General features: G+C 40.1%; 2 protein-coding genes and 1 long non-coding RNA gene across 3 annotated transcripts in view; 1 reads left to right on the top strand and 2 right to left on the bottom strand.

Moving 5' to 3' along the window:
* LOC126379042 (uncharacterized) overlaps window positions 1-15260 on the bottom strand; it is a 106811-nt gene extending 91551 nt beyond the window's left edge. The window contains exon 1 of the long non-coding RNA XR_007568219.1: window positions 13468-15260. This is a non-coding gene — a long non-coding RNA (uncharacterized LOC126379042). The remainder of the gene's footprint in view (window positions 1-13467) is intronic.
* LOC126378958 (uncharacterized) overlaps window positions 1-26540 on the top strand; it is a 170779-nt gene that overhangs the window by 71639 nt on the left and 72600 nt on the right. The gene's annotated exons all lie outside the window — the stretch shown is intronic.
* LOC126378915 (eukaryotic peptide chain release factor subunit 1) overlaps window positions 15818-26540 on the bottom strand; it is a 32619-nt gene continuing 21896 nt past the window's right edge. Inside the window, exon 9 of the mRNA XM_050027431.1 lies at window positions 15818-16028. Coding sequence (XP_049883388.1) covers window positions 15943-16028 — 86 coding nt within the window. The 3' untranslated portion in view covers window positions 15818-15942. The remainder of the gene's footprint in view (window positions 16029-26540) is intronic.

Genomic DNA, 26540 nt, shown 5'->3' with positions numbered 1-26540 from the left:
GGTTGATGGGGTTGGTAATTCACCTCACAACCCACACGATAGAAGAAGACTCTAGCTAGAACATCACCGATTGAGAAATTGGTCGGTGTACTGCGGAACGGAAGGCGATTGGGGCAACCACCGTACACGCCCTATCTATGGAATAATGGCGATTACTCCACCCACAAAAGCGCAGCTCTTAAATAAAGAGAGAGAGATTTAACTCGACACACCAACTAATTTTCAAATTATACCTGTCATTTTCTTATCCACCGAAACGGAAAGGGACGGGTAATCACGCGGGTAAACACGCGTTACACGTCAATTTTAGACAGAAAAAGAAACCCAACACTTACCCGCCATTTTCCCCTAGCATTATCCCGTTTTTCACAGAGTCCGCTTACCTAACCTGAAGATGTGACAGGTTCGGTTTTTTTACAGAAGCGACTGCCTGTCTGACCTTCCAACCCGCGAAGGGAAAACCAGCCCAATACAGGTTAGGTTACAATACCTCCGAAATGCATTTCTCGGGAGGGTTTCCTCATGATGTTTTCCTTCACCGCTGGGCACGTGATAATCATTTATCCAAACATGATCCAAACATGAATTCGAAAACGAATTCGACAATCATTGGTTTAGGCCTGTGCCTCGAACCGGCAATCTCAAATTGAGACACCCGCTTTGTTACGTAAAAGTAGGTACTTAAGTATGTCTCGGTTTTATTCCTGTGTCTCCCGCCTTTTGACACACCTTTTTTTGACGTGACTTATTGTAGATTTGCCGCAGATGGCATTAACTACTTGGCCGGACAAATGGGGAGCGCTGAAGGCTCTCACAACGTTTAAGACAACAGGCCTGAGGGTGCCCAGTTGTCCGCGAACCTCGGCTCAGGGCGTCGTCTGAGTGGAAAAATATTTGAAAGAATTAATCGACGCTAGTGGGTCGATAGCGATAAGCGCTGATTGAGGGAAATCGTCGACCACGCCGGCGGGGTCGGTATCGGGGTCCTGAAGTGTTTGGTGTCGCGAGCTGATTGGTTGCCTCTATGGCTAGAGTAATCGGGTCGTCGGGATCGTATATTACGTCCTTCGGACGCCGATACTTTTCAGTACCTTTTGACACACCCACACATTGTCCGCTGGTCCGCAGGGCTCCAAGTCAGCGTCCCGCAACGGCGGCCATTATGATAGCTATGTAATGCGCAACTTAAATCGCGTGTTACAACAGCGCCGCAAGAGGAAGGCAATGAGACAACAGATTGTAGACCAGGCGGCGAGTCAACAAAAAACTAAACTTTAGACAACTCTAATGACAGGCATGTTATGGTAGCGGCGAGCTTTGGGCGTGTAATGGGTTTTTAAGTTTGCGTACGAACGCTATCATGGTTGATAAGTAAATACGTAAGGTCAATGTGGGGAAGACCGGCTTACTGTTCTAAAATTTGAGTTTGACTAAGTTTAGTGAAGAAGATATCATTTGTAGATCAAGTTATACCTATGATCGGGTATGATAGATAATTTACTTGGCTATGTTTATAAGTCTAAATATAAGAGAAAGCGCCGTAATCTTTTGATGTACAATAGTTTTTTTAAAACATGCCAAGTAGACGGTCTTCCAATGCAGTGTGAGGCAAGTCCGTCCACAAAAGAAAAACGCATTATTAGTAAGAAATCGTAGGCCTAGACGTATGAAAATACTTTCAGGCGGTGAACCAACAATGCCATTCTGATACCTACGTACTTTACCGATTTATGAATAAGGCTTTCATTACACAGATAAATGATTATTTTGTAAAACAAGGCAAGACCGGCATATCTTTGGTGACAGTGGTTGTAAACATTTCGTCATATTGTTTACCCGACTGCGGTGAAGCAAAGAGAGGGTTATGCGCTATGTATGTATGTATGTGTGTATACACGTTTGTTCCCTCCCAACCCCTGAAGCACTTATCAGAGTTAAACAAATGAGGTGTCACTAAAAAGCGTCTTGATTGTCTAGTGGTAGACTATGTGACGTACACACATTACCTACTTAATATTAGGTAAGTAGTATCAGTAAGATTTAGTATGTGAACACACACAAACACAAAATATTAACAGAATGGGACACAAAATGCTATCTCACTAGTCTTGCATAAAATACGCTCTGCTGTAATAGTTGACAATGTCTGGATTGAGGCAAGATCGGCATATGACGGACTTCCCTCTCTTAATGTAGACGGTCTTCCCAACTATTATATTTTCTAATTTAAAATTTCACATGGGTATAAATTCTAAATAAAAGCTATATTCCTGCATTATGTTTAACAAATATATTAATGGATCAATAAATAACCTAAGTGATCAGAAAAACTTCTGAAAATCCTCCGATTTGCCACTTTTTTTGATCAAAAATCCGCCACTGACTACTGTATTCTGAAGCGCGAAATGGTAAAAAAAATTGCAGGACCAATATTGTCCAAATTAATCATACTAGCGCCGTCTACGGTTTTTAGTTCGGACTGGCTCTTTAGGGACTGTTTTATAGACAGAGACGTAAGGCGCTAGTTATTCAAATTTAGAAGTTATTTGCAATATACGGTCTTTTAGCCCAGACGGTCTTCCCTACATTGACTTAATGAATTTTGTACCTATACGCGCTATGAAACAAGTCCCCCGGATTGTAAAGAAAACAATTCGAATACTTACTCGTATTCTAAGATTTTAACTCGAAACTTCCGCCACTCGGCCTCAGTTGAGCATTTTGGTATTATAAGCAGGGATGTTATGGATATGAAATTTCGGATATGGTTATAGGAATGATTATTATTATACCAGATACGGTTACGGATAATAAATTATTTCGGATTATCCGTTAGTTTCGGATAATTTCTGTTACGGATATTATTTTTTTAAGGAATTTTAAAAGTAAAATGGAAATAGGCACCCAATAAAGTGGTTTATTCATAACAAAAAGTTATTTAAAATGTTATGACAACAAAAGAAGAAAAAACAAACAATGCGTGCGGCACTGGCAGCAGCCAGCCGATCACAACGTGTCTCAATTAGGCTCCGCCCCTATCCGATATTATCCGAAACTTTTATTTCGGTTACGGTTACGGATGATTTTTTATATCGGATATCCGATAGTTTCGGTTACGGTTACGGAGCGCCCTAACATCCCGGAATTTAAGTACATCCTCGAATTGAGGACTTTATTCACTGGAGTCGAGCATATCATACTGCCAATATAATAATTTATTTATTTCAGCTCTTAAAACTACTTAAGTATAGCAAAATATCTTAATTTAAATCGTATCCCGTGGCTATGTTCTAAATCTTCTTTTGACGGTTGCAGAATAAGCCAGGATCAGGAAGACGGTTTACCACAGACGCTTTCTTCGAGATCATGCATAAAAAAATGTTATCGAACCGAAATCGCAGGCATAAATTGAGGCACGACATACTGGACACAATGTCCTAATGTAAGCGAATAAATGGAGGCTCACAGCGGCAGGCCGGGAGTGGGACTGTCTCCCGGACAGCTATTGGGGAACGCTGCAGACCTTCAAATCGTAGTCGAAAGCATGGTACAAGAAAACCAGGTATGCTCAAAAGTGACAGGTTAGCCCAGCTGACGTCACCCCACCCTACGTTGCCATTTGGTAAAAAATAAATTACCCACGACCAATGTTTTTAATTTACTTTGCAAGGAAATTTTGAACTTCTAGTAAAAGATTTACTTACATAAGTAATTCCATCCGTATTCGTTTCATCCGTGTCTGTGGTGTCCTAAATAATAAATGTTTCTTTCTTTCTTTCTTTCTTTAATTAAAACACATACCGCGTTTAAATCAGGTATATGAGACTCCCGATATTTCGACACTGTTGCAAGTGCCATGATCACGGGATGACTGATGAGATTGGAGTGGAGTAGGTAGATCCATAATTTTCTACGGGCAGACATATCTGTCTACCCTCTTTCTTTGCCGCTTGTTTATGTATTTGATATTGAAATTATGTGTTTTAATTATGATAATAACCGCGTAACCTTAAAACAATGATTTCACAGTCAGTAATTCACTTAATTTTCAATAATAAAATTTACGTCCTTGGAATGTTGGAGATACTAATTTAATGGTAACACTTACGTCATCAAATAGGTTAGCAATGGCGGCTTATCATAGGATTGAGCATAAGTACCTGGTTTTCTTATACGATGGTTGGAAGTATGGCAGGCAGCGGCGTACAAAATTACTTTAACATCTCGCATGTACCTACACATAGAGCAATATGGACCTAGAGTAATGTGAGGTGGAGTACCAACCTCATCAACCCTGGTGTCAGGGTTACTATTGAGCCGCCAAAGGCCCCTGACATGACACATGTAACGACTACTTACTTACATCAGAGTAGTAACCGGGACCAACGGCTTAACGTGCCTTCCGAAGCACGGATCATCTTACTTTCGGACAATCAGGTGATCAGCCAGTAGTGTCTTAACCAAACCAGGGATCACAGAGTAATTTTCGTGATATTTCCCAACCGGGATTCAAAACCTGGACCTCCGGGTTGTGAGTATTCCTCAAGTCGAGGATGTAAATGTTAACTTTAAAATACCAAAATCAGCTGAGGCCGAGTGGAGTGATCTTCTCAGAATACGGGTTGGGCTTCTCAGAATACGGATTCTTATCAGTCGAAGCTCGCGTTAAACGTCGTCTCGCGCGACAAGTCTTTTAGTGTCTGCCATGCTGCGACTAACGACTTAAGTAATTTATTTTCATTTGTAGATAGGTACCTACCTACTTAGTTCGAAAACTATCATCTTCCTAGTGCGTCTTATAAGTAGTGTAAATTATTAAGATTATTTAAATTGGTTTCTAGTAACTAAAGTAATTACTTAGTAGTTATAGAGGTTAGGGTGTCGTAAAAGGGGTCCCAACACTTAGAAAAATTTCACTTCAATTTTGTATGAACCATCGACTTAGCCGAATTTTCGAATGAAATTACTAAGGAAGCTGGACTTGTAAAATTTTCAAAAGTTGATTCTACGTAGTGTCGCAAAGAGGGTCCGAGACTTAGAATAATTTTGGTCGTTTTTGTATGAGCCATCGACTTAGCCGAATTTTCGAGAGAAATTACTATGGAAGCTGGACTTGTAAAATTTTCAAAAGTTGATTCTACGTAGTGTCGCAAAGAGGGTCCGAGACTTAGAATAATTTTGGTCGTTTTTGTATGAGCCATCGACTTAGCCGAATTTTCGAGAGAAATTACTATGGAAGCTGGACTTGTAAAATTTTCAAAGTTGATTCTACGTAGTGTCGCAAAAAGGGTCCGAGACTTAGAATAATTTTGGTCGTTTTTGTATGAGCCACGGACATAGCCGATTTTCGAGGGAAATTACTATGAAAGCTGGAGTTGAAAAATTTTTCATTTTTTTTTGAAAAAGTAAGTTTTTTTTATTTTATTATATGCGGAAGAGGTGGGTTATGGGTATCTAAAAGGGGGCAAATTTTTGTTATTTTTGCGCTACGACGCACCGTTTCCGAGATATTTAAAAAAATGCGTTTTATGTAATTTTAAAATATATCTTTAATTTTTTCTATGGAGCTCCGCGAAACACGTCCGCACTCGGTGCCCGCCACGGGCGGGGTGCCCGCGCGTAATTTTTTTTTACAGGTATCCTTTTGCCACGATAATTCAAAAGTTGATGTAAGTGCGCGAAGTTGCAATGATATTATTTACCATATCCTCAAAAGTACCCGAACATTCGTGCGTTTCTTGTGGTTGTTGGTATATTGCTGTTGTTTGCGTTGTTCCCGATTGTTATTGTTGTTATTGTTGTTATTGCTGTTATTGCTGTTATTGCTGTTATTGCTGTTATTGTTGTTGTTATTGTTGTTGTTATTGTTGTCGTTGTTATTGTTGTTATTGCTGTTATTGTTGTTGTTATTGTTGATTCTTTTTTTTTTAAATGGACGATCGTCCTTATTTGGATTTAATTGTGGCCCGTAATTTCTCATTATGGAATTTCGGCGCCACAATTAATACTGAGCAAGACGCCATTAAAGCCGCCTTTGCGTGGCTTTTAATACGGCGTTCTGCCCCAAGATGTCCGAATTGCGGTAGGGCGAGGCAACTTAATCGCGACTTATAAAATTGGCTTCCGATGGAGGTGCGGAGTCAGAACGTGCAGGGTCATCTTATCTCCTCTCAAAAACACCTTCTTTGAAAGAAGTCAAATTCCAATTTTAGCCACCTTAAGGCTAATTTTACATTTTTTGAGGAGAGATAAGGTGACCCAAGCCGCTCTGGATGTGGGGGTGACAAAAAAGGCGGCCATCCAAATCTATCATTTCCTTCGTGAGGTCTGCGAGGTGGCTGAAGCCCACGACCGACTTAAAATTGGGGGCCCTGGTGATGTGGTCGAGATGGATGAAACCCATCTTTATACCCGAAAATATCACCGCGGCCGCATCCTTCGGAGTCAGACGTGGGCTTTCGGCTGCATAAGTCGCCTCACAAAAAAAATTCATATTGAATTAATAGCCGACAAATCTCGCCCCACATTGGATCGCATTATTGCGAATAATGTGGAACAAGACTCTTACGTTATGACCGATATGCATCGGTCATACGTAGGAGTACATTTAAGGCTAGGTATGCGCGGTCATTCCAATGTTAACCACAGTCGGGAGTTCGTGAATGGCTCAGTGCAGATTCCAGTTAATGCCGCTCTTGGAGTGCCGATTACAAACACTCCGAATGTGGACGTAAAAGTCCACACAAACACCATTGAGCGGCAGTGGCTGGAATTGAAGCGGCACTGCAGAACGTGTCGCAGCGACACGAAAATTAAATGGTACATGGGAGAGTACATGTACAGACAGAACACTTTACGTGTACTCCCCAATGACGCTGCACGTTTCCGACGCCTCCTTAGGGATATACATCGAGTATATCCCGGATTAGGAAGGCGCGGGATTAAACTACAGGGCTGTAGATGCTCGCCAAATTGTCCCTGTCGCTAAAAAAAATCAAGCGAACGAAGAGAGAGTGCGGCGGCAGCCACACCAACTCGCTTGTGTGATCAAGGCCCGAAAACTGCTTCGAAACGACCGCGGTAACGGGTGCGAGCGAAGCGAGCACGGAAATTCGCGGCACCCCGACACTGTAGATATAGGTTACGAAGGCTGTATGGCAGGGGGCGAGCAAAGCGAGCCCCCTGCCATTAAGCCGAGTGGGTTAAGTTACTTGTGACCATCGAGGCCCGAAGGGCCGAGAGGCGGCGGTCAAGATTTGTTTCGCAACGACAGCAGTCACGGGTGCGAGCGAAGCGAGCACGGAAATTCGCGGCACCCCGACACTGTAGATATAGGTTACGAAGGCTGTATGGCAGGGGGCGAGCAAAGCGAGCCCCCTGCCATATAGCCGAGTGGGTTAGGTTACTTGTGACCATCGAGGCCCGAAGGGCCGAGAGGCGGCGGTGAAGACCTTTAAAGGTCACTGATTTTGAAGGTTTACTACATAAAGTTGATATTATGGGAATATTTTTGATTTTGGATAAGTGACCTTGACCTTTGAGGTCACTGAAATCGAAAGTTTACTGCATAAAGTTGATATAATGGTAATATTTCTGATTTTGGATAAGTGACCTTGACCTTTATGACCTTGACCTTTGATGTGTCTGACCTACACTATATCTGTGAAGAATAAGGGAATAAGGTCAATGATCTTGACTTTAAGGTCAGTGATCTCTCAAGGTCATCTAAGGTCACCCGTGGTTTCCCCTATTATGGGAATATTTTTGATTTTGGATAAGTGACCTTGACCTTTGAGGTCACTGAAATCGAAATTTTACTGCATAAAGTTGATATAATCGTAATATTTCTGATTTTGGATAAGTGACCTTGACCTTTAAGGTCAATGACCTTGACCTTTGATGTGTCTGACCAACACTATATTTGTGAAAAATAAGGGAATAAGGTCAATGACCTTGACTTTAAGGTCAGTGACCTCCCAAGGTCATCTAAGGTCACCCGTGGTTTCCCCCCACCCTAATACTCCCACATCCCCCCGGATCCCGAATGTTACTTTTGGCGATTTTTGTTAAAAAATTTCTAAGTCCTAATTTTGTATGGGACCCTTTTTGCGACACCCCGACCGTTATAGATCGTATAGTGTATAGTAGTTACTCATTAGAAAATGTAAATTTTCAATTCTCATCTTAAGTATTTTGGTAAAAAAGTTCGATCTTTACATCAACACATCTCTATTCTAATAAATAACCATCATTAGAACAATAGTCTAACACACGCATACAGAGTGTTAGTGACATCGTAACGAAAACTTTGAGGGATGATTCAGACCATAATTCTGAGTTGATATCAAGTGGAATTTTCCGTCGCATAAGGAACTGAAAATAATTTGAAAAACCACTAAAATTATCATGAATTTTCCGACAGGAAAATCCACTTGATATTAACTCAGAATAATGAGCTGAATCATCCCCCTCAGTATTTGTTACGATGTCACTAACACCTTATCTACTTGTATGGCTATTTGTATGTACTTGTACAAGGTGTAAGTGACATTGTAACAAATACACTATAATTTTCATGAATTTTCTCTCTCTAGAACTCAGAAGAATGACAATCATCCCTCTCAGTACTCGTTACGATGTCACTAACACCTTGTAAGTATATACCTACATTACATAAGAAGGTACTTACAGAACTGTAAACTCAAACCGCGCGGCGCGGCTAAATGTTCTTTGGAGGACTCAGATAAATTATTGACGTACTTACATTGATGTACATAAGTACCGTAGATTGAAGATGAGCGCTCAAAAAGTGGGACGGAAAGTTGTTCTTCACTGTAGGCACCAAATCTAACAGCTACGCCAGGCACCAGCTTCCCCTGGTGGCCGTTAAGCGTAGGGTAGGCGGGAATACATTTAAATAGTGTTTCAAAAAGTAAAATTGTACATTTATAAATATGGGTGTAAGATCATAACTGCGTATTTTTTGTCGATTTACTTTTTTTGTTTTCCCCGAAGGACAAGGCAAAGGGAACTATGCTCATACAGCCATGTCTTCTGGTACTTATGTTGGACACATCAATGTTGTCTAAATCTCCCCAGTATATGAACGATAAAAGGGGTTCAGAAGGCCATACAGAAGAAATTAATCTAAAAAAGCAATTGCATTGCGCATTTACTTTTGTATGAGCCGTGTACAGTTGATAAAACGCCTCTCTCACTTTAAGGTCGCAGGTCCAAATCCAGCACAGGCCTAACCCAATATTTCCAAGTCATGTTTGGATTATAATGATTATCACGTGCTCAGTGGTGAAGGAAAACATCGTGAGGAAACCCACATTCCCAAGACATGCATTTCCGGTATCTGACCTAACCTGTATAGAGCTGGTTTTCCCTTCGCGGGTTGGAAGGTCGGACATGCCTGTCCGACACAGTTTTTTACACAAGCAACGGGTTGCTTGTGTAAAAAACTGGACCTGTCAAATCGTGAGGTTAGGTAAGCGGACCCTGTGAAAAACGGGATAATGACTTACTTTTGTATGCGCAAATGTCAAATTGCAATATTGCTTTTTTAGAAGTGCTTCTATGTGGACTTTTCAACCCCCCAGTGCTGTCTGTCTGACCTTGTCTCGTTTAACCTTCCAGACTTTGTTACCAGAGCGCCGCATGATCATAAAGAAAGCTGAGGCGGACGTGCTGCGCGGGGGCATGAAGAAACGCAGGGAGGAGGGGAAAAAGAACCATATTCAGTTCAGGAACTTCCCTGTCAACTTCGATGACGATCAAGACAGATAACTTAGAACGCAAATTCAAAAATGGCCACATCGAAGCAATTCATCTAAGCAATATTGCTGTTTGACATTTGTTTGCATTGCGCACTTACTTTTATATGCGCAAATGTCAAATTGCAATATTGCTTTTTTAGATGAATTGGTTCGATGTGGCCATTTTAACCATCCTGTACACTTTTCTTGGCTACTGACAAAGAATAATACGTACAGAACGGTAACTCTCGACCCCGCACCATATCGCTTCGGGCGCAGACCTCAAACCTCAGGTTCTTACTAGTGTTAAGCCGCACTTAGCAACATTTGGCGCGCGACACATTGGCCAATATGTTGAAAGTTACCGCGCAACTTTTGTTTAACGTTGTCTGTCTACGCATATACTATACGTCCGTCAACAACATGTCGCCAGAGGAACTAGTGTTGTTGCGCGTCACGTCTCTACTCGACAACAACAACAATTTATTAAAAATTGTAGCAAAAATTGTAGTAAACATAGTGGTCGCTTTTTTACCAGTTAAGAAATTGTAGCCTTAGTTATTACTCTGTAAAAAATAGTGGTCGCTTTTTTACCAGTTAAGAAATTGTAGCCTTAGGTTTTACCAGGTAAAAAATTTAGTCTCAGTTTTTACCTGGTATAAAACTAGCATGTCCGTTTCGAGGTTTTGCTGAAGAAAATGATATCAGAATGCGATTTTACAGGTTTAAACGTAATATTAAAATTGCAATTGTTCGAGTAGTGTGAACATGTCATTACAGTTAACTGATAAGTAAGGGTTTGAACTACATCTTGCCTTCGCATCGCACTTTCGTATCCTTCTATCCTTTTTGTCATTGAGAACCGTCATTTGCTAGAGCGATAAAGAGCGGGTCCGACCGTTGCGTGCGGGATTATCTAGCTCTAGCGAATGAAGTTATTTTTTTGACGTGACTTACTATAGATTTGCCGCAGATGGCATTAACTACTTGGCCGGAAAAATGGGGAGCGCTGAAGGCTCTCATCCGGTACAACGTAAGACAACAGGCCTGATGGTGCCCAGTTGGGCGCGAACCTCGGCTCAGGGCGTCGTCTGAAAGCAAAAAAATTTGAAAGGATTAATCGACCCTAGTGGGTCGATAGCGATAAGCGCTGATTGAGGGAAAGCTAATGACGGAAAAGGATGGACGCATAGGAAAATGCGTTTCCTTGATTCAACCCAAATTGTAAACTAAGTTTGAGTATAGAATAAGGAATAATACTACGTTAAGTAATAAGCAGGACATGAAATAAAAGTTGTCGTTAAAATCCGTAAACAGGTTTTTATTTAATAATATTTAATATAGACTTAAAAGAGATACACGTGGTGTTTTATAAGGCACGTTACAAGGCGACAGGAATTATACAAATAAAATACCTAATTTTATTTTTTAATTTTGGAACACCAATGGCGCTGATTTCCATACACACCACCTTATAGGCTAGTTTCCAACTAGTCAAATCAGTTACTTTTTACTAAACGTCAAAACACGAGATAACTATGGAATTTGTATGAAAAAAAAAAACATGTGATGTAATAGAAAAACGTGACAAAATAGTACATTTTTCATTATTAAAATTCATATATAAGTTAAATAGAAAAAAGTAAACTCTTTTGTCACTTTTAGATAGGTTTTTATTTAGTAAACACAATTTCATACATACATAAACTCACGCCTATTTCCCACCGGGGTAAGCAGAGACTATAGAATTCCATTTGCTTCGATCCTGACACACTTCTCTTGCTTCCTCCACATTCATCAATCGCTTCATACACGCACGCCGGTTCGGAGTAGATCGTATTGAACCTTTTCTAAGGACATCTCCAATTTGATCATCGTAAGTCCTTCTCGGTCTTCCTCTGCCAGCCATCAACTTTCGCTTTATATACACAATTTCATAATTTACCTTTGACCTAGGAAACCGCCCAATTGTAAAATGAATGAATAATAAAGGAAAAATAGGGTTTTTGACTTTTTGTATTGTATCGTAATAACAGTTAAGATAAACGGCGCTCAATATGTATGCCTACATCCCATCCTTAACATTCGGGAAAATAAAATTCAGTTACATATTACATACTAATTTTACATTGAAGGCATATATCGGTTGAATATACAGGGTGTTAGTCACATCGTACCGAATATTGAGGGGGGGGATATTATGATTTGTTCTTCTTTGCGAGTCGATGGCGATCGATACAAAATTTTTGCTAACCAATAATTGGCCACGCTTACGGTATTGTCAGTGGCTTCGTAAAGGTCTTTATGATTTGTTAAGGGGCTTTATAATAATATTTGACGTGACTTATTGTAGATTTGCCGCAGATGGCATTAACTACTTGGCCGGACAAATGGGGAGCGCTGAAGGCTCTCACCCGGTACAACGTTTAAGACAACAGGCCTGGGGGTGCCCAGTTAGGCGCGAACCTCGGCTCAGGGCGTCGTCTGAGAGGAAAAATATTTGAAAGAATTAATCGACCCTAGTGGGTCGATAGCGATAAGCGCTGAATGAGGGAAATCGTCGACCACGCCGGCGGGGTCGGTATCGGGGTCCTGATTGTTAAGGGGCAATGTATACGTTTTTACAGTAAGATTCCCATTGACATTCAGAATTTGCCTTTCAACTGTTTTAAGACAGTATTTATTTATTTATTTATAGGAAAACCAACAGCTACATCAAATAGTATAAACATAAATATAAATCACAAAAGAGCCAATTATAGGTTTCCACACTAACACGGTATTTAAACAGTAACTTTACAAAAAAGGTTATTATAAAGTTAGTGATTATTTAGAAGATATGAATGCATGGGATTAACTGTCTGAGAACGGATATTAGGCAGCTAAATTACTCAAATGTATAAAAATATTGTTTATTTTTTTAAAAGAACGTCTAGGGCCCTGTGCCGAGGTTTTTCTTGCAGTTTCTTTAGCTTCAGGTTGTGAGAAGCTGCAGTAGTTTTAGGCGGATGAGACGTTCGTTATGTAAAAATTGACGGTTCAAAGTGTAACCATGTTACCTATTGAATAAAGATATTTTTAAATTGAATTTGAATTTAATATCAAGTGGATTTTTCCGTGAGTGAGAAAAAGTGACAAGGCGATAGCGTGCGGTCCCTTTTTCTCGTTCTAGCAAATGACGATTCTTAGTAACAGCGGGCTTAGCACCGTAAGCGCGCGACTCTTTCTCGCCTCGACATACGTCACCCGTCACTCTCTCACAGTACAGCACAGAAAGAGACAGATGATCTCTGTCGCGGCGATAAAGAGTCGCGTGCTTACGGGGAAGAAGGATAAGATGCATAGGAAGGTGCTATGAGGTGCTGCCTGTGATTACAACCTTAACCTTCAAAATTCGCACCATTTGATCCAAGGGTTTATGTTCGTATATGCCTTAAACGTAACGTGCGATATGTGTCGCGATAGAACCTTGTCTAATTAAGTCTACAATATCAGTTCTTGGTCGGATTAGCTAATTTATAATGTTCGAAAATTGAAGTCATCGACCATCGTCTATCGCGCTTGTGGGGTCAATGACCAACCCCATCAACTGTGGCCATCCAACTTACCGGCCATGTTTTTTATAGTTTTGTGTTTGATTATGTCATCTGTTGGTGAGCGATGACATGGTAACATTTATAACAATGTCCCGGATTCCTGTAGACACCTCCTAATTTTATTTTAAGTTATACCCGTCATTTTCTTATCCGCCGAAACGGAAAGGGACGGATGACTGACAACCGATAATTTTAGAATCAAAGAATAACCCGGGCGAATGAAATAGACATGTCAGTCATATGCAATCCGTTTGACGTGTGCTGTCAACTTAATTCTGCCGGGATATTGGACAATATTAAATTAGGGATAGCTTTTAAAATTCCTGCCTAAACTTGACGTGTGTTCATTAAATATTATGCCTGTCGATTACCCGTCCCTTTCCTTTTCGGCGGATAAGAAAATGACAGATATAACTTGAAATAAAATTAGATGGTGTGTACTGGTATCAGCACCACTATACGCTAAAGACATCTTACCACCGCACGTGAGTTCGATTCCCGACCGGGTTAATTTAGACGGACCTTGGTACAATGATTTTTGAGTTTCAATAGGAAACATCCCTTCATAGAACCATCTTGACGGCATTGGTGCAGTCGGTCATCGACCTCGCACGACAAAAGCGCCTACAAGACAATGGCCGATGACAATTGTGACAAGGTTCCAACTGAGACGCGTATTCATTATTCACCTAGGTTTTGTATCGTGTTATAACCTTTTCATTTTAATGTAAAATCATTATGAAATAATTCATTGTCACGAAGAGTTGAGATGTTCCAAATTTGGCCCACCGTCCCGCGTGGACGAATGCCGACGACAAGTTCCTAATTAAAACACATAATAACGGGTTCTTAACGCGTTTAAAATAGGTATATGACACTGCCGATATTACGACACTGTTGCAAGTGCCATGATCACGGGATGACTGATGAGATTGGAGTGGAGTAGGTAGATCCATAATTTGTGGTGACAAAACGTGAGGACACAGTGAGTGCGGTTTGTCGTAGTAAGTTTGGTGCGAGTTCAGATGGTTTCGAACATTCCGATATCAAATACATAAACAAGCGGCAAAGAAAGAGGGTAGACAGATATGTCTGCCCGTAGAAAATTATGGATCTACCTACTCCACTCCAATCTCATCAGTCATCCCGTGATCATGGTACTTGCAACAGTGTCGAAATATCGTCTCATGTCCCTATTTTAAACGCGGTAAGAACCCGTTATTATGTGTTTTAATTATGATAATAACCGCGTAAATTTAAAACGACCAGTACCTTGTTCTTATATTTCCAAAACTTAATTTTATTTCAGTCTTATAGCTCTGAAAATAACGCTGTCCTCTTCTTACGACGGGTGTACGAAGGAGATAGAGCTAGGTGGAAAACAGACTAAATTAAAAATGTAGTTTTTGTTTGAATCGACATTCACGTTCACATTAATTCTACTTAGCCGGCTTAAACAGTTTCCTGCGAGCTGGCGAGTAGATATGTATACCACTGCCTACCCCCTGAGGATGCAGACGTGATGTTTTATTAACCGACAAATTCTTAAACAATGAATTTCAATACTCATTTAACAAAATTTCATATATTGTTATTAACACGATACAAAAATGGGTCGATGACCCGACATGTCAGACTGACTGAGATGACAGCCACCTGACCTAACCCAGCATGTTGGATAAACACCGTAATTGGTTACCCAACATGCTGGATGCGAAATAACATTGGAAGTAGCCCTTTCGATATACAAATTATGATGGAATTTAATAGCAATGACAATGGGCAAAAATGTATGGAACTTGGGTCCAAGAACCTCCACTGATGAGACTCTGTTGTGATGAAAGTTTATGCTTTTTTCCCGTTTCCCTATGATACATAATTATTTATGTAAACTTTGTTATTCAGCAACGGCGATTTTAGTCAGGACAAACTTGACCGCAGAAAAAGAACCCCGGAACAGAATCTGATAGAATTGGTCAGAATCATGGGGAAAGCATAAGCTTTCATTACACGCAAGTCTCATCGGTGGAGGTTCTTGGACCGGTTTCGCCCACTGACCCAACCCACTAGTATTCTTGCGTACTTTTGGAAAACTGGAAACCCCGTCAGAACGTGTTGTGTTTAAAAATAGTCCATTCACAGTACCACTTCTAACATTATTTCTTTATCCGAGAAAGTAATACCGCAATGTATGCCAACGGTGGCCGACACCGATCCATGTTGGCCGACACCGATCCATATTGACCGACACCGATCCACGTTGGGCGACACCGATCCATGTTGGCCAACACCGATGATCCATGTTGGCCGACACCGATCCACGTTGGCCGACACCGATCCATATTGACCGACACCGATCCACGTTGGGCGACACCGATCCATGTTGGCCAACACCGATGGTCCATGTTGGCCGACACCGATCCACGTTGACCGACACCGATCCATATTGACCAACACCGATCCACGTTGGCCGACACCGATCCACGTTGGCCGACACCGATCCATTATGGCCGACACCGATCCATATTGGCCGACACCGATCCACGTTGGCCGACATCGATCCACGTTGGCCGACACTGACACGCTTAGTAGTCGTCAATGTCGTACAGGTTGTCGATCTCCTCGTCGTCCAGTTGCATAGATTGGAAGTCCACTTTGTAGCGCAGAAGACCTGTGGAGATAAAAACAATTTAGTTGTCTGTGGGTACGCAACTGTGCCGATTCGCGCAACGGTAAATTGCTAATTCTCAACAACATTTCCCAATAAATCGGCAAAATTATATAAAAAAAATAATCATTATGGAAAAAGAAAATTCACATAGTATAATATCTTGGGATTCTTGGGCAAATTGATCCTCGTTAGTGACATCGACGAAAACTTCAAGGAATGATTGTGACCATGATTCTGAGTTTAATATCAAGTGGAATTTCCCATTGCAAAATTCAGGATTTTTTTTTTAGTTTTTTTAAATTAGGTCAAGTTGTATACTTTTGAGACGGAAAATTCCACTTGATGTCAACCCGGAATCATGGTCTAAATCATCTCTGTACATATACCCTGTACATATAGGCTGTTTATATGTTATACTAAATATAATATAATAGTTTTTTATGTCATGCAGTGAGTGTATTTATTAAAATATGTTTATAAAAAAAAAACACCAAACACATCAAACGCCACTCTATTACTCTACAAAAGTATATTTATTTAATATTACCTCGTCGCCAATATGAATGCGTGTAAAAAATTTTTAAAACAATATTAGTATCATGATGAATGACGATATAGGTACCAGTAGACTCTGCACAGCTTAGCGCGTTATATATCGCAGGATATACGGCTAATGGGCATAGCTGTCGATATACTGAGGGTCTTTCCAGGCTACGTTCCAAAAAAACAATATAGATGGCATTGTTCAGTTTAAACGTGTTACTTATTTTCTCATTACTCCTTTAGAAAAAACAGTTCCTAATACCACGCGCAGATACTTCCGCCATCTCTCTTAATCTCCCCTCCCTTTCACTCCTTACCTCTCACTCTTCCGCTATATTCAGTTCCTTCCGTCTTCGCTCGTATCTTCCCTCCTTCTCGTACATCTGTTCCTCGCATATCCTGTTTCTCTGTCTTTCAATTCCGTCTCATTCCTTCTCCTTTATCTTACCATCATCTTACTCTCTTACACTTCAAACACATACACACACTCATACCCCACATTCGGCCGTCCTGACCACCAGGTCTGTCCTCAGACTGCAATCTTCAGGATGTACTCATCACCTCACATCCTATCATCTTCCATCATACAACATCATCAAGTCAAGTTACATCTAATCATCTTATGTATCTATTATATGTTTATTAAAAAAATATGAAATGAATTTGTTGACTCTACCACACCCCCACACACTCATACCCCACACTCCTAAAAAACTTGTTTGATATTTGGATCAAATTCGTATAGAATTATGTTGCTACCTATATTGCTTCACTTTATTTTGATTAGAATAATAATGAGTAGTTGATTAATGATTTTAATTTGTATACCTGAATTATAAGGTCGAATACGGCGGACATCCTAGCTATAAGATCATTTTGTACCTATATTCTTACAAATAAAGAACTTTGAGTGGAAGATTTGTTGTGCCTAGGTGTAATAACAAGGGTCATCATACAAACCCAAACAAAAAAAAAATAGAAAAAAGATGCACAGGTCTGTTATCCATGAAATTAGAAGGTTAAACGAAGGAAAATGTTTATAGCGCCATTTATATTGTTTATGGCGAACGTAGCCTGGAAAATCTCTCAGTATAGACTGATGTTGTGGTGCTTAACAAGAGAGCTGCGGGTTCAAGTCTCGGACAGACATTTTCGATCCCATTTTCTCTATATTATTATCATGAGGAGCTCGGTGGCGCAGCGGTAAACGCGCTCGGTCTGCGATTGTTGAAGTTAAGCAACTCGCTCAAAGGCCGGCCATAGGATCGGTGACAAAAAAAAGTTTTCATCACGAGTGCTTCGGAAGGCATGTTAAGCCGTTGGTCCCGGCTGCATTAGCAGTCGTTAATAACCACCAATCCGCACTGGGCCCGCGTGATGGTTTAAGGCCCGATCTCCCTATCCATCCATAGGGAAGGCCCGTGCCCCAGCAGTGGGGACGTTAATGGGCTGGTGATTATGAGTATCATGACTGTGTGTGTATGAATGGCATATGAAACTACACGCATAATGTTTTTAGACAAATTAACTTACGTTTAATCCTGGCTGACTAGATAAATTGATATTTTTTGTGTACCTGAGTTGTCTTTGACATGTGGTGTTGGAGGAGGATGGAAAGAGTAAGTTGGACAGGGTTACAAATGAAGGAAGAAAGGAAGAAGAAACGATGAAAGAAGGAGAAAAAAAGAAGAAAGAGGAAGAAGAGGAAGAAGAAGAAGAGGAAGAAGAAGAAGAAGAAGAAGAAGAGGAAGAAGAAGAGGAAGAAGAAGAGGAAGAAGAAGAAGAGGAAGAAGAAGAAGAAGAGGAGGAGGAGGAGGAAGTGCTAGTAAGAGTAAGGGAAAAGAGACAAATACTGAGAATTATTGAGGACAGAAGAGGCAAGATTGGACACCTAATAAGACACAACGAATTTATTAAAACATCATAGAAGGAAAGCTAAAAGGAAAGAGAGGAAGGGGAAGACCAAGAAGAGCTTACATGGAACAGATTAAAGAAAAGGTTAACGTCGTGTCTTATAGGGAAGTCAAGGAATTGCCCTTTGATAGACTGGTATGGAAAATGCTGCACCGTCAAGAGCGTGGCTCTTAAATTGATGATGATGAAGTTGTATTGTATCCTTGACAGTGTCACGGGTTGGAATCCCGGTGCGGGCTCTAAATAGTGTACATTCTAAACGAGTATTATAAATGAAGTAACTCTGTCTCTGTTACATTTTATCGCCGCTTGAACCGCTGAACCGATTTGGATTATTATTATTATTATTGCGTATGGCACACAAATATCCTGCTTGGATCAAATATCCAGCTTAAGCTCCCCTAACCAAGTCTCCGCTGCATCCGTCACACAATGCAGTTCGGCTATACCACCTGGGAACCGGTGCAGAGGGCACTCGTTCACTATGTGGGATATGGTTTGGTCCGAGTGACCACATTCACAGTATGGTGACTCCTTTAAGCCCCATTTACATAGGTGATGGTTTGACTTTCCATGGTTGGATTTGGATGAAATTTGGTATGGAGGTTAAGTTGTCTAGGGAAGATATGGGGTAGCTTTTAGCCTGGATATCACCCCCTAAGGGGACGAAAAGGGGATGAAAAAAAAGTCGACAGTGGAGGGTCAGTTGGAACATAAGTTAAACATCAGTTCTCATTGCAAACCTCTTTTTATACATTTATATCAGAAAAGCATACATTTGTCCAACCTAAATATCTATTTGGAAACCTCGCTTTAAACTTATAATACAACGCACTAGTCGATCGTGATCGTAACTTCAGTTGCCTGGAAGAAATTCCTATTTAATAATAAGGCCGCCGGGTTTAATAATATCGTCTCCGATATGAAAGGCCGCCAATTGTACTTTCTTTTCTCTTTTTTCTCTTTAAATTTCTGTTTCCTGAGAGTGCTAGTAAAGTATTTGTTACGTCATAGCATAGAATAAGAAATAATACTACATACGGTCACGAGTACTAATATGTAATACACTTTGATACCATGTCACATTAACTTTTTTAACAAGTTAAACCGTAAGTAGAAGTGAAGTGAAGAGCTCGGTGGCGCAGCGGTTAACGCGCTCGGTCTGCGATTGTTGAAGTAAAGCAACTTTCGCAAAGGCCGGTCATAGGATGGGTGACCACAAAAAAAAGTTTTCATCTCGAGCTCCTCCGTGCTTCGGAAGGCACGTTAAGCCGTTGGTCCCGGCTGCATTAGCAGTCGTTAATAACCATCAATCCGCACTGGGCCCGCGTGGTGGTTTAAGGCCCGATCTCCCTATCCATCCATAGGGAAGGCCCGTGCCCCAGCAGTGGGGACGTTAATGGGCTGATGATGATGATGAAACCGTAAGTCTCAATAAATGTCAAATATGGTAGTGCGACAGGGTTCTAAAGTGGCTACATGATATTACTCATTACTGTACAGAACCACTGCCATATGCTTGTTTACCATCAAGCTTAGTTGAGCCAACATACTTAGCCATTATAAAAAAAAAGCATCTTATGTTGTCCGAATAAATATTTTTTGATTTTGATTTGATAGCGATTTCACAAGAGATCAAGACTAGCTAGGCCGCCTATGCAAGTAAGGATTTAATTCTAATAAATATGATAAGGTTGCGATCACAAGCCACTAGCGCGTACAAACCTTGACATAGACAACTCCATCGTGACTTAAACCGCACTTCGTAAACACAACCTTGTAAACTGGAGGTCACAATCAAAAATAATTAAAAATGTATTTATTACATTAAAAATAAATGTAGACAGTGGCCCCGATTCCTGCATACACCTCCTAGGGTGGTATTAATCAACTAATCTCAGCTGAGACTGCCCTCAAAATCATGTTTAAGTCCCTATTTTTAGCGACTTCAAAAAAGGAGGAGGTTCTCAATTCGACCGTATTTTTTTTATATTCTTCTTCTTTACGAGTCGATGGCGATCAATATTAAATTTTTGCTGACCAGTTAGTAATTGGCCACGCTTACGGCATTGTCAGTGGCTTCGTGAAGTTGAACTTTTATATTGGAACTGTCACATTGACATGATCTTGAGGACAGTCTCAAAGCTGAGATTAGTTTATTAATACCACCCCTAATTTTATTTTAAGTTACACCTGTCATTTTCTTATCCGCCGAAAAGGAAAGGGACGGGTGATTGACCACTGTCAATTTTAAAATACATCTCTCTCTCTCTATTTAAGAGCTGCGCTCTTGTCGGTGGAGTAACCGCCATTCCTCTCTTCTTCCCGCCAAAACCTTCACCTCCCGATACGACACGACCTGCACCTTCTCTTTTATTTGTTTCATAAATGTTATCCTAGGTCTACCCCTTCCTCTCTTCCCTTCAATTTTTCCTTCTATAATGTTTGTTATAAATGAATCGTGTCGTATCAGGTGGCCAATCATATTTCCTCTCCGGTTCTCTATAGTCTTCAATATGGTTCTCTTTTCTTCAACTCTTTCCAGCACTTTTTCATTTGACACCATTTCAGTCCAGCTTATACCCTCCATCCTTCGCCAACACCACATCTCAAACGCTTCCAATCTCTCTCTGTCTCTCTGTGTCATAGTCCACGTTTCACTTCCATAGAGTGCAATGCTCCAAATATATGATTTAATAAACCGTTTCCTTATTTTTAATGATATGTTTTTGGTTTTCAAAATGTATTTTTTCCTGTTAAATGCTTGTTTGGCTATTGCAATTCTGGCTATTATGTCTTGTGAGCATCTAGAGTCACCATTTATTATACTTCCAAGATATTTGAAACTATCAACTCTTTCTAATATGTTGTCATTCAGTTTAACAGGTCTATAGTTTGCTGGATGTTTGGATGTTGTCATTATTTTAGTTTTGCTCGCGTTTATCTTTAACTGAAATTTTTTGATTACAATGTCCATGGTTGTTATCAGATTTTCTAATGCTATTTCATTTTCTGCGAATGCAGCAATGTCATCTGCAAATCTTACAAATTTGATGTTTTCCCCATTGATTTTAACCCCCCCTTCCGAACTTTCCTTGATTTCTTTAATGGCGCACTCTATGAATATGTTGAATATCAACGGTGAAAGGGGACAACCCTGTCTAACTCCTTGTCGTATTCTTGCTATTCCCTTTTCTTCTCCAATCTCAATCACTGCTTCTTGTTCTCTATATAATTCCATTATTATTTTCCGGTCTCTGTAATCCACTCCAATAAATTAAATACATAACCCGGGCGAATAAAATACGTTTGACGTGGGCTGTCAACTTAATTCTGTCGGGTTTATGACCAGTATAAAATTTTGGAAGGGTTTTTTAAATTTCTGCCTAGTATTGACGTGTTCTATAAATGTTATGTCTGTCGATTACCCTACCCGTCCCTTTCTTTTTCAGCGGATAAGAAAATGACAGGTATAACTTAAAATTATATGGTGTGTACGGTCACGAGGATTAGTATGTATACACTTTGGCACCATGTCACATTAACTTTTTTGACAAATTGAACTGTAAGTCTCACTAAATGTCAAATAAGTTAGTGCGACAGAGTCCTAAAGTGGGTACATTATATTGCTCATGACTGTACAGGAATCAGTAACAAAGTACATTTAAATGTGGAGCAGCGTAGTGGAGTATGCTCCATACCGCATCCGATTGATTGAGGGGGGGGGGCTGTGCCCAGTGGGATGTATACAGGCTTTTTATATTTATGTATGAATTCACCACTTAAGGTTGTGGTTGAAACTCGCACATAATTTCTTTCTTTTATTTTTGTCTTGTAAATTTGTGTGAAATAGAGTGTTTTTATTATTATGATTAATTTCGGATTAGACCATTATTAAGGCGATGATTTGACCACCTGCCACCATTATGGTTCTTCACCGACCGTCTTAGGACCCGAAAATTTCGGGATCTCGCGGGATTGATATTTCCAATCCCGCGGGATCTCGAATTTGCGATCTCAAGTCGGGATTGCACTTCCTAGCTTTGTCATCAGACTTCATGCTAACAAGTCTGTGCACGAGAATGTATCGAGATTCTCGGTATGTGAAGTCCTTACAATACAATTACACTTTATTGCACCAAAATAAAAAGAAATAATTACAAAAAGTCTCCCTACTAACTTGTAGTGGAACAGAATGGAGCTCCATATCTCTACGTTGCCACGTAATGAGTGTAACCCCCATCGCCGGTTTAGAGTACTCTAAACAAAACATTTAAAATGTTTAAAGAAAGCGAAAGAAAGTCTGAGCACGAGAAAGTATCAAGATTCTGCGTATGTGAAGTCCCTACTAACTTGTAGTAGAGCAGAATGGAGTATGCTCTATGTCTCTACGTTGCCACGTAATGAGTGTAACCCCCATCGCCGGTTTAGAGCACTCTAAACAAAGCATTTAAATTCTTTAAAGAAAGCGAAAGACAGTCTGCGCACGAAAAGGTATCGAGATTCTCGGTATGAGAAGTCCGTACTAACTTGTAATGGAACAGAATGGAGCTCCATATCTCTATGTTGCCACATAATGAGTGTAACCCCCATCGCCGGTTTAGAGTACTCTAAACGCAGCATTTAAACAAACTGTTTAAAGGAAAGCGAAAGAAAGTCCACGAGAAGGTATCGAAATTCTCGGTATGAGAAGTCCCTACTAACTTGTAGTGGAGCAGAATGGAGTATGCTATATATCTCTACGTAGCCACATAATGAGTGTAACCCCCAGTTGTGCCAAGCTTCAAGTGACGCAACACTAGAACTTTAATTATTAAAATCAAGTCAAAACCTACACTACGACTAGAAAATCACAAGATTGCACAAAACCTTAACCACTTTACAAATAAAAAACCAACCAGGGATGAACGTTGGTAAGTATTTGATAGCCAAGCAACGTTCAGTCGAATTGTATGATAATTGGATTCAATTTTACTTGGCTGTTAAATACTTAAACGTTCATCCCTGGTTTATTTTTTATTTGTAAAGTGGTTAAATGAACAATTTTACACCATAAACAATATTATTGGTGTTTTTATTTTATTATGTTATGTTATGGTGCATCCATACTGTGTTATAATTTGTTATGTATAACATTTTGTAACATATTGAAGTAAGTAGAAACGGTCTGTCATTCATCTAACGATGAACAAGAATAGATTACAAAGAGTAACTGTTACATGAATAACAAATTGTAAAAACAGCATAGATGCACCAAAACTAGACAAAAAAAATAGAATAATCGTTTACAAAAGTATTAAGAGCCGGTAACATCGTTCATGAAATTTAATTAGCAGTCAGGGGCCTTTAGCGGCCCAATAGTAACCCTGACACCAGGGTTGGTGAAGTTGGTACTCGACCTCAGAACCCACACGATAGAAGAGCAGAATTAGCAGTTCTTTTGTAAAATTTTATGTTTTATTATCGTTAACAAATCAATGGAGCTGATTTTGGCAGACACCAACGTAATATAGCATCACGCCTGTATCCCCAAAGGGGTAGGCAGAGGTGTATAGTATGTACACCCTCTGCTCGCCAGCTATGTTTAAGTCCCATGTGACAGACACCAACTTAAATTTAATTTAGTTTGCCGGTACTAAAACTACCTCTCTCTCCGTCTTGCACTCGTCGTAAGTGAGGGACGGGACTATTTTGAGAGCTGGCAGACTAAAATAAAGTTCTAATTCATTTTAGAGCTGCCAGCCTAAAATAAAATTAACTTTTGATTTGATTTGATTTTTTTAATTATTATTAAAACTGTGAGACTAAAATAAAATAAAGTTTTTTTGGCGGCGAGGGTGTGCTGCCGCCAAAGGATGTTTTCGGGGTACCGAACTGAGCATAGTACCCCGCTAGCCACAAGTTAGTAGTGTGACTAGGGATCGACGATCCAACAGTGTTGTGTTGGAAGTTGTATATATGCGTCTTGCCGTGAAAACTTCGATACCGCGTTTGACGACCGCTTGAAGAATGTGGCGCCATCTGTTGCATGTGAGCGGAACTAGGTGGCCAACTAGTTGGGTCCGCTACAGTTTTAATTACTATTAAAGATGTGAATTGTAAAATTAAGTTTTTTTAAAGAATTACAACTTTATCTATGAAATGACCTTTCATAATATAACATAATTTCTTTCGTGTGCGTTGTAGGACTGACATACTTCGCCAACCCTGGCGCCAGGATTATTATTGAACTGCCTGAGGCCCCCGAAGCCGCTCATTTGATGACAACTTATTTACTTCCTAATAAATACAATCATAGTTATTGCAGGCTCTTAACACGTCAAAATTCACAGATCAATTTAATAAAAATAATATAAAATAACAACATTCCATACCCTTGTAATGTCCTTTACAACCATTCTATTACCTTTGTTTATAACTTGTGCTCCAAAACGAGATATTGACGTAAACCGTACGGTAGATAACGCGCATCTGACAAAAATACGTGGAAAACTAGACGCTAACTTAGCCATACATTTATGTAGGCAACTACAGAATTCATACAGGGTTTTAGTGACATCGTAACTTAGAAGGATCATTCAGACCATGATTCCGAGTTGATATCGAGTGGAATGTCCTGTCGCAAAAGTATGGAACAAAAAATTTCAGTAATTTTCCGACAGGAAGTTCCACTTGATATCAACTCTAGAATCATGGTCTGAATCATCGCCCTCAGTATTCGTTACGACGTCGCTAAAATCCTGTAATTTGCTATGACGATTCCTTGAGTATACATGCAGACCTTTCTGGTTTTTGTATCACTTTTTTTTGTATATGTTTGCATAAATAAATATACATCAACGATCAAACCGATCGTATTATAAAACTTTCCACAACATTCATTGCTTCCTTGGTATCGGGCAACCGCAACTAGCGGTTGTGTTACCAGGCAATGAACAGCAGGTAAATCGATGTAGCGGTCCAGCCAGATATGTCTTGGTGCGGCCGATTCACACGCCGACGTGAGTTGACAGACGACATGCAAACTCCTGTAGTTTAATGCATATCTTCCTTATTTTTTTTATCTGTGTTGGAATCTATTGAACTGGATTATACCAGGTCATCAGTATAGCTAACGGTCAGTTTTCCAAACAGTTCAACGAACTTGGCTAGCATATAAAAACTTCTAACCAATGAAATCAATTATCACGTCACATCAACAGTTTGTGATAGGTTACGTCAAATCTCGGGAGCCAATCAAAACGCGTTTCAATCCGCCATGTATGCTTGTCTAGTATCATTTCGTTTGGATATCATGAGTAGTGTATAATTATTTATTTATTTGTTGGTTCTGCACAGAAATACGAACGGTTTGGTGTATTGATTAGTGGAAGAAGTAATTGACAAAATATTGGGTGATAATGGTTCCGATTCAGGCAGACGTAACTTAATTTTATTTTAATTTGATAGCTCTAAAAAAAAGCCCCATCTTTAATTTTTATTTGACGTGAGCTATTGCAGCTTTGCCGCATATGGCACTACTTGGCCGGACAAATGGTCCCCCATGGCTGAGGGCTCTCACCCGGTACGAAATTTAAGACAACAGCCCTGAGAGTGTCCAGTTGGGCAAGATCCTCTGCTTAGGGCGTCATGTAAAGGGATAATATTTGAAAGAATTAATCCACTCTAGTGGGTCGTTAGCGGTTAGCGCCGAATGAAGGAAGTTCATTTGCAATACAGTGAGCCAATTTTTTACAATTGTCAAACTAATCTAAAATTAAGTTTGAGTCTGTCAGAATCAGTTCCAATATGATTTTTTTGGGACATATGCAGAGGAATAAAGATATTGTTTGGGTATTTTGCGACTAGGGGACATTTTGAGAAAGAGACGGCGAGGAAGTCTTGGCGAGACGATAAAAGCAAAGCAGAATGAAAAAGACTTAATTGAGGTACAAAAAATATCTCTCAATGTGAAAATGTCGTATTCCTGGGCAGATAAATGGGTACTTGTGTTAAGCTTATTTCCCGCTGCGCATACTAGATCAATAAACTGGTATTTATGTGGTGATAATCAAA

Source organism: Pectinophora gossypiella, chromosome 27, assembly GCF_024362695.1.
Source record: "Pectinophora gossypiella chromosome 27, ilPecGoss1.1, whole genome shotgun sequence".
Classification (NCBI taxonomy): domain Eukaryota; kingdom Metazoa; phylum Arthropoda; class Insecta; order Lepidoptera; family Gelechiidae; genus Pectinophora; species Pectinophora gossypiella.
This window is presented reverse-complemented; position numbering and strand designations above follow the sequence as displayed.